Source organism: Lolium rigidum, chromosome 1 (assembly GCF_022539505.1).
Source record: "Lolium rigidum isolate FL_2022 chromosome 1, APGP_CSIRO_Lrig_0.1, whole genome shotgun sequence".
Classification (NCBI taxonomy): domain Eukaryota; kingdom Viridiplantae; phylum Streptophyta; class Magnoliopsida; order Poales; family Poaceae; genus Lolium; species Lolium rigidum.
In genome coordinates, this window is record NC_061508.1 from 323,010,856 (window position 1) to 323,020,635 (window position 9,780).

Sequence of the window (9,780 nt, forward strand, 5' to 3'; positions counted from 1 at the left end):
AAGTCAAGTTAAAAAAAATTGGAATCACAATCTTTCTTTTCTTGTGTATCCAAAAAAACTTCAACAAAAATTACCGATATATGGATCAAATCTCTATGTATCTACTAGAAACTTTTGAAAACTTTAGCATTTTCAATAATTTAAAATTTCTGGGCTCCCCTTTGTTTAGAAGTATTTCTGGGGCTCCCTAGAACCGGGATCTAAATAGACACACTTGGTTTCACATGGCCTTATATCCCTTGGCCCAATAAAGCTGCCTCCCTCCTAGTGCATTATGGGCCCGCGTCTAGTTTTTATGTTTGTCAGAAAGAAGAAAAGTAGAATCAACACCACTTCTCCTCTAAAACTCTACCAAATTTTATATTGCAAACTATTTCCTGGCTGCGAAACGGAAGTTTCGTATTGGCTTTTGTCAGAACAATAGTTTTCAAAGTCAAAAGAAAACAAGAAACAAAAGTTGAAGACACAAGCTATCCACATCAATCACAAGGGAGCTAGCTATTTAGAAACGGTCAGATAAACATGTGCTATCTAGCTGTGGGGAAACTATCAGTCTCTAATATATAAAACAATATAACTGCGTTCAGGGCGTACGTGATCTTTGGCTCCACTCAACCATTCTCCTCCATATGTCCTCCCGGCTGCTGGATTAACAAGGTGGAAGTCGTGGATCTTATAGGCTTTGACATTGTCTCTCAACAGCTACCGATGAATGGACTCTATCGATCAATCCTCATCGATCAGGTCATCATGCGCTCTTGTAGAACCAGTCCACGGCCGGTCGAGCGCCTTGTCGCGTCGACACTGCCCAAATACATATATGGCCACAAAGGCACTAGCCGCATCCGTACATACATGATACATCACGTCAACGCCGCCATTTCCATAACCACCTAACCGGCCGGCCTAGCCTGTCATCAAGCATCCGCTCCCCTAACGACCGGACTAGCTCGTCGGCCGATCGACATGCCGCCGTCTCAGCTGCTGGCGGTGGCCTTGGTCTCCGTGCTGCTGCTCCTGCGGCAGCCGGCGCGCGCGGCCGAGTACGCCGTCGGCGGCGACGGCATCAACGGCTGGGACACCGGCACCAACTACGCCACCTGGGCGCAGGCCCAGTCCTTCGTCGCCGGCGACGCCCTATGTGAGTTACTTGCTTAGCACATTCGATCAGTACACAGCGTTGCACCCTAGATAGATAGACAGCGAATTGGGAGCATGATTTGATCGATCGATCGATTTGTGCTGCAGTGTTCAACTATGTCAAGAGCCAGCACAACGTGTACGAGGTCACGGAGGCGGCCTACCGGTCCTGCGACCCGACCCCCGCCGGCTCCGTGCTCGCCACCTACGACACCGGCTTCGACAGGGTCGTGCTCCCGGAAGCCAAGACCTACTGGTTCATCTGCGAGGTCCCCAACCACTGCGTCGGCGGCATGAAGCTCGCCGTCAACGTCTCCAACGGCGCCGCCGGGGCTCCAGATGGATCGCCGACGATAGACGTGCCACCGCCGTCCCCGTCGGCGGCCACCAGGAGCAACTGGACGGCGGCCTCGGGCTGGTTGGTGGTGCTGCTCGGCGTCCTGGTCAACCGCGCCGGCTAGCTAGCGCTACTTGACCTGCTCAGGGTTGGCTAGCTCTTTTATTCGTTCTCATTTGTACATTTTTTGCAATAATTTTTAGTATTATGAACCAATCATTGCTCACAAGCAATTCCGTTAGAGCCCCCCTGCTTCGAAATATGCATAACATGTGTATGTATGTATGTGTGAATTAATGATTCTTTTTGGGATTTGTCTTGTACTCACTACCCGTTCCGATATAATTGAATTCTACTTTTTCTTCTAAATCAAACCTCTCCAAGTTTGACCGAATTCATCTCAATTTTTTTTGACCGAATTTATAAAAAAAAAAGATGTGAAATGTCTACAACGTCTAATCCATATAGCACGGAGATTTATTATATGATGAATCTAATGAAAGTACATTTATATTCTATTTGTTGATATGTTTTCTACAAACATGGTTAAACGTAACTTGAAATAGTTTCAATTTTGACAAAACTAAAAAGACAATTATTTTGAAATGGAAAGTAGTACATTATTGTTTGCCGAGTTCAACAGCACAGCATGTTGCTCAATATTTCGTATGGTAATCTGTCTAACACAACATCTGAGAGTATTTATCATGACAACTCACCCAAAAAAATAAGTCATAGTAAGTCATGATTTCATCAACTCGATATCCAGTTGACCCAATTTGTGATGCTCAATAAAACGTTAAGGTAGTAATTACTAGCTGACAGTTGCTAATTACATCCAAATAAATAGTACTAATTTACATTGTTCAAAAAATCGGCCGACATACCAATTTATCGGCCGATTTATCGTGAACGGGTGGTAATCGATAAGATTTCAACATATCGGCTAATTTATTGCGGCACCGATATTTTGCCGATTTTCTGTCCGAGAGCCGATATTTCGCCCGATTTTCACTCTGGTGACCGGCCGATTGTCACTGAAATTTCGCTAATTCGGTATGGCAGTCGATATTTTCGTCATATGGTCGTGTAGAACTGTGCATTAGCTCAAATTTTCCATTTTTATAGATTCAAATGCAAAGAATCAAGGTAATACTTATGCTCAATGCTCCAATATTATTTTTAATATCATATTATAGAAAATTTAGTGCTGAAAATTAGGATTTATAAAAAATTAAGCCGATAAATGAGCGACCGATAAAATCGATTAATTGGCCGATAAGCGATTATTCTCTACTTTGAAGCTGACCGATAAGTTAAGATTAACGATTTCTTGAACATTGCTAATTTAGCATGTCTATGAAAAAAATGGTAATACAACTATATCACATTTGCAGCTGGTCCAAACTGCAATTACTCTATTTCTTACTACGTGAGAAAAGTTCCTCCATGTCAAGTTGTTAAGTGCACAAATATGGAATGGTCTGCCCTGAGATAACATGCTAACCACTCTTCCATTATATTCCAAAATGGAATGAGCAATTTTGTAGATACATATGGCTGATTTAAACAAGCCACATATGACATATGCATACTTATATTATTGTAAAAGTTTACCATTTCCTTATAAACAAATGGCTTGCCACCGTTTTCATCTATAGATATTTTTTCGGACTCATTGACCCCCTAAACAATCATATATCCACATCTTTTCTCTCCCGTTGGTTACTGGTGGACAAAAGTTTGCCTAGAAGGTCCTTATACTTTCAAAGAAAAATCACACATGCTGGCTATGTGTGGTCTGTGTACATTTTAGTTACATAACATGAATATTTATGATCTTCTTCACAAATATAATATTTTTTTCCGCACACCTTGTTCATTTAATATTTATCGACATAAACTTGCTTCACGTAGCTGTTGGAGATATGCTCAAGAAGCAATAATAAAGTGGTTATTATAATATCTTTGTGTTTATGATAAATGTTTGCATACCATGCTATAATTGTTTTAACCGATACATTGATACATGTGTGTTATGTAAACAACAAGGAGTCCCTAGTAAGCCTCTTGTATAACTAGTTTGTTGATTAATAGATGATTATGGTTTCATGATCATGAACATCGGATGTTATTAATAACAAGGTTATGTCATTGGATGAATGATATAATGGACACACACCCAAATAAGCGTAGCATGAGATCAAGTCATTAAGTTCAACTTGCTATAAGCTTTCGATACATAGTTACCAAGTCCTTCGACCATGAGATCATGTAAATCACTTACACCGGAAGGATGCTTTGATTATATCAAATGCCATTGCGTAAATGGGTGGTTATAAAGATGTGATTAAGTATTCGGAAAGTGCGAGTTGAGGAATATGGATCAAGAGTGGGATTTGTCCATCCCGATGACGGATAGATATACTCTGGGCCCTCTCGGTGGAATGTCGTCTAATTAGCTTGCAAGCATGTGACTAGGTCACAAGAGATGACATGACATGGTACGAGTAAAGAGTACTTGTCGGAAACGAGGTTGAACTAGGTATGGAGATACCAATGATCGAATCTCGGACAAGTAAAGTATCGCGTGACAAAAGGAATCGGTATCGTATGTTAATGGTTCAATCGATCACTAAGTTATCGCTGAATGTGTGGGAGCCATTATGGATCTCCAGGTCCCGCTATTGGTTATTGGTTGGAGAGGAGTCTCGATCGTGTCCGCATATTTCACGAACCGTAGGGTGACGTGATGCGCGTGAGACACACGTCCGTTGGGAACCCCAAGAGGAAGGTGTGATGTGCACAGCAGTAAGTTTTCCCTCAGTAAGAAACCAAGGTTATCGAACCAGTAGGAGCCAAGAAGCACGTTGAAGGTTGTTGGTGGCGGAGTGTAGTGCGGCGCAACACCAGGGATTCCGGCGCCAACGTGGAACCTGCACAACACAATCACAGTACTTTGCCCCAACGTAACAGTGAGGTTGTCAATCTCACCGGCTTGCTGTAAACAAAGGATTAGATGTATAGTGTGGATGATGATGATTGTTTGCAAAAATCGGTAAAGAACAATTGCAGTAGATTGTATTTCAGATGTAAAGAATAGGACCGGGGTCCACAGTTCACTAGTGGTGTCTCTCCCATAAGATAAATAGATGTTGGGTGAACAAATTACAGTTGGGAAATTGACAAATAAAGAAGGCATAACAATGCACATACATATATCATGATGAGTACTATGAGATTTAATCAGGGCATTACGACAAAGTACATAGACCGCTATCCAGCATGCATCTATGCCTAAAAAGTCCACCTTCAGGTTATCATCCGAACCCCTTCCAGTATTAATTTGCAAACAATAGACAATTGCATTAAGTATGGTGCGTAATGTAATCAACACAAATATCCTTAGACAAAGCATCGATGTTTTATCCCTAGTAGCAACAGCACATCCACAACCTTAGAACTTTCTGTCACTGTCCTAGATTTAATGGAGGCATGAACCCACTATCGAGCATAAATACTCCCTCTTGGAGTCACAAGTATCAACTTGGCCAGAGCCTCTACTAGCAACGGAGAGCATGCAAGAACATAAATAACATATATGATAGATTGATAATCAACTTGACATAGTATTCAATATTCATCGGATCCCAACAAACACAACATGTAGCATTACAAATAGATGATCTTGATCATGATAGGCAGCTCACAAGATCTAACATGATAGCACAATGAGGAGAAGACAACCATCTAGCTACTGCTATGGACCCATAGTCCAGGGGTGGACTACTCACACATCGATCCGGAGGCGATCATGGCGATGAAGAGACCTCCGGGAGATGATTCCCCTCTCCGGCAGGGTGCCGGAGGCGATCTCCTGAATCCCCCGAGATGGGATTGGCGGCGGCGGCGTATAAGTAAGGTTTTCCGTATCGTGGCTCTCGGTACTGGGGATTTCGCGACGAAGACTATATGTAGGCGAAAGGGTAGATCAGGGGGCGACACGAGGGGCCCACACAGTAGGCCGGCGCGGCCAGGGCTTGGGCCGCGCCGCCCTGTTGTGTGGCCACCTCGTGGCCCCACTTCGTTACTTCTCCGGTCTTCTGGAAGCTTCGTGGAAAAATAGGCCCCTGGGCGTTGATTTCGTCCAATTCCGAGAATATTTCCTTTGTAGGATTTCTGAAACCAAAAACAGCAGAAAACAGAGAATCGGCTCTTCGGCATCTCGTCAATTGGTTAGTGCCGGAAAATGCATAATAATGACATATAATGTGTATAAAACATGTGAGTATCATCATAAAAGTAGCATGGAACATAAGAAATTATAGATACGTTTGGGACGTATCAAGCATCCCCAAGCTTAGTTCCTACTCGCCCTCGAGTAGGTAAACGATAACAAAGATAATTTCTGAAGTGACATGCTATCATAATCTAGATCATACTATTGTAAAGCATATGAGATGAATGCAGCGATTCGAAGCAATGATGAAGATAATGAGTAAACAAATGAATCATATAGCAAAGACTTTTCATGAATAGTACATTCAAGACAAGCATCAATAATACTTGCATAAGAGTTACTCATAAAGCAATAAATTCAAAGTAAAGGCATTGAAGCAACACAAAGGAAGATATAAGTTTCAGCGGTTGCTTATGTATATCTCATGGATAATTGTCAACACAAAGTAATATAACAGGTGCAATAGGTAAACATGTAAGAATCAATGCACACAGTTGACACAAGTGTTTGTTTCTGAGATAGAAAGAATAGGTAAACTGACTCAACAATAAAGTAGAAGATAGGCCCTTCGCAGAGGGAAGTGATACGTCTCCAACGTATCGATAATTTCTTGTGTTCCATGCCACATTATTGATGTTATCTACATGTTTTATGCACACTTTATGTCATATTCGTGCATTTTCTGGAACTAACCTATTAACAAGATGCCGAAGTGCCGATTGTCGTTTTCCGCTGTTTTTGGTTTCAGAAATCCTAGTAAAGAAATATTCTCGGAATTGGACGAAATAAAAGCCCGGAGGCCTATTTTCTCACGAAGCTTCCAGAAGACCGAAGACGAGACGAAGAGGGGCCACGGGGTGGCCAAACCCTAGGGCGGCGCGGCCCCACCCCTGGCCGCGCCGGCCTATGGTGCGGGCCCCCCGTGCCGCCTCTCGACTTGCCCTTCCGCCTACTTAAATCCTCCGTGACGAAACCCCCAGTACCGAGAGCCACGATACGGAAAACATTACTGCGACGCCGTCACCGCCGATCCCATCTCGGGGGATCCTGGAGATCGCCTCCGGCCCCCTGCCGGAGAGGGGAATCATCTCCCGGAGGACTCTACACCGCCATGGTCGCCTCCGGAGTGATGAGTGAGTAGTCTACCCCTGGACTATGGGTCCATAGCAGTAGCTAGATGGTTGTCTTCTCCCCATTGTGCTATCATTGTCGGATCTTGTGAGCTGCCTATCATGATCAAGATCATCTATATGTAATTCTATATGTTGCGTTTGTTGGGATCCGATGAATAGAGAATACTTGTTATGTTGATTATCAAAGTTATGCTTATGTGTTGTTTATGATCTTGCATGCTCTCCGTTTCTAGTAGAGGCTCGGCCAAGTTTTTACTTTTAACTCCAAGAGGGAGTACTTATGCTCGATAGTGGGTTCATGCCCGCATTGACACCGGGACGAGTGATGTAAAGTTCTAAGGTTGTGTTGTGCTGTTGCCACTAGGGATAAAACATTGATGTTATGTCTAAGGATGTAGTTGTTGATTACATTACGCACCATACTTAATGCAATTGTCTCGTTGCTTTGCAACTTAATACTTGGAGGGGTTCGGATGATAACCTCGAAGGTGGACTTTTAGGCATAGATGCAGTTGGATGGCGGTCTATGTACTTTGTCGTAATGCCCAATTAAATCTCACTATACTCATCATGATATGTATGTGCATTGTCATGCTCTCTTTATTTGTCAATTGCCCAACCGTAATTTGTTCACCCAACATGCTGTTCGTCTTATGGGAGAGACACCTCTAGTGAACCGTGGACCCCGGTCCAATTCTCTTTACTGAAATACAATCTACTCGCAATACTTGTTTTTACTGTTTTCTCTGCAAACAATCATCTTCCACACAATACGGTTAATCCTTTGTTACAGCAAGCCGGTGAGATTGACAACCTCACTGTTTCGTTGGGGCAAAGTACTTTGGTTGTGTTGTGCAGGTTCCACGTTGGCGCCGGAATCTCTGGTGTTGCGCCGCACTACATCCCGCCGCCATCAACCTTCAACGTGCTTCTTGGCTCCTCCCGGTTCGATAAACCTTGGTTTCTTTCTGAGGGAAAACTTGCTGCTGTGCTCATCATACCTTCCTCTTGGGGTTGCCCAACGAACGTGTGAAATACACGCCATCAAGCACATTTTCTGGCGCCGTTGCCGGGGAGATCAAGACACGCTGCAAGGGGAGTCTCCACTTCTCAATCTCTTTACTTTATTTTTGTCTTGCTTTATTTTATTTACTACTTTGTTTGCTGCACTAAATCAAAATACAAAAAAATTAGTTGCTAGTTTTACTTTATTTGCTATCTTGTTTGCTATATCGAAAACACAAAAAAATTAGTTTACTTGCATTTACTTTATCTAGTTTGCTTTACTTACTATTGCTAAAATGGCCAACGCTGAAAATACTAAGTTGTGTGACTTCACAACCACAAATAATAATGATTTCTTATGCACACCTATTGCTCCACCTGCTACTACAGCAGAATTCTTTGAAATTAAACCTGCTTTACAGAATCTTGTTATGAAAGATCAATTTTCTGGAATTAGTTCTGATGATGCTGCTGCCCATCTCAATAATTTTGTTGAACTATGCGAAATGCAAAAATATAAAGATGTAGATGGTGATATTATTAAACTAAAATTGTTCCCTTTCTCATTAAGAGGAAGAGCTAAAGATTGGTTGCTATCTCTCGCCTAAGAATAGTATTGATTCATGGACTAAATGCAAGGATGCTTTTATTGGTAGATATTATCCCCCTGCTAAAATTATATCTTTGAGGAGTAGCATAATGAATTTTAAACAATTAGATACTCGAACATGTTGCTCAAGCTTGGGAAAGAATGAAATCTCTCGGTTAAAAATTGCCCAACCCATGGATCGACTACTTGGATGATCATCCAAACCTTCTATGCAGGACTAAATTTTTCTTCGCGGAATTTATTGGATTCAGCTGCTGGAGGTACCTTTATGTCCATCACTCTTGGTGAAGCAACAAAGCTTCTTGATAATATGATGATCAACTACTCTGAATGGCACACGGAAAGAGCTCCACAAGGTAAGAAGGTAAATTCTGTTGAGGAATCCTCTTCCTTGAATGATAAGGTTGATGCTATTATGTCTATGCTTGTGAATGATAGGACTAATATTGATCCTAATAATGTTCCGTTAGCTTCATTGGTTGCACAAGAAGAACATGTTGATGTAAACTTCATTAAAAATAATAATTTCAACAACAATGCTTACCGAACAATTCTAGTAACAACTATAGGCCATATCCTTATAATAATGGCAACGGCTATGGTAATTCTTATGGAAATTATTACAACAATAATAGGAATTCACCCCCTGGACTTGAAGCCATGTTTAAAGAATTTATTAGTACACAAACTGCCTTTAACAAATCTGTTGAGGAAAAGCTCAATAAAATTGATATTCTTGTTTCTAGAGTTGATAGTCTTGCCTCTGATGTTGATCTTTTGAAATCGAAAGTTATGCCTAATAGGGATATTGAAAATAAAATTGTTACTACAGCAAATGCCATCCAAGTTAGAATTAATGAGAATATAAGATTAATGGCTGAACTGCGTGCTAGGTGGGATAGAGAAGAAAATGAAAAACTAGCTAAAGAGAAGAATATAGCTAAAGTTTGGACTATTACCACCACTAATAATGCTAATGCTACACATGTTGCTGCACCTCCTACTCATACTAATAAAAGAATTGGTGTTAGCAATGTTTCCACTTCTAATGCAAAGCGCGAAAACTGCCCGAAACCGCTAAAACTGCTGAAACCGCTCGTGATAAAGCTGCTGAAATTTTTTCCAACATTGGGGATGATGATCCCATTGCTTTAGATTATAATGGTTTGAATTTTGATGATTGCCACATCTCTGAAGTTATAAAGTTCTTGCAAAAACTTGCTAAAAGTCCTAGTGCTAGTGCTATAAATTTGGCTTTCACGCATCATATTACAAATGCTCTCATAAAAGCTAGAGAAGAGAAACTAGAGCGCGA

The 9,780-nt window shown here is 41.6% G+C and overlaps 1 protein-coding gene across 1 annotated transcript; it reads left to right on the forward strand.

The window, feature by feature from the left end:
- The first annotated feature begins 966 nt into the window (after nucleotides 1–966).
- LOC124684287 (basic blue protein-like) lies at nucleotides 967–1,754 on the forward strand. The gene is made up of 2 exons (XM_047218633.1): nucleotides 967–1,141; nucleotides 1,249–1,754. The coding sequence occupies exons 1-2, from the start codon at nucleotides 967–969 to the stop codon at nucleotides 1,599–1,601; spliced, it is 528 nt and encodes a 175-aa protein (XP_047074589.1). The 3' UTR covers nucleotides 1,602–1,754.
- Nucleotides 1,755–9,780: the final 8,026 nt, after the last annotated feature.

Bases quoted from the DNA above. Each gene is read 5' to 3' on its own strand.
- LOC124684287 (XM_047218633.1), top strand. From the start codon at position 967: ATGCCGCCGTCTCAGCTGCTGGCGGTGGCCTTGGTCTCCGTGCTGCTG. The intron at 1,142-1,248 runs GTGAGTTACTTG...TTTGTGCTGCAG, and splicing joins CGTCGCCGGCGACGCCCTAT to TGTTCAACTATGTCAAGAGC.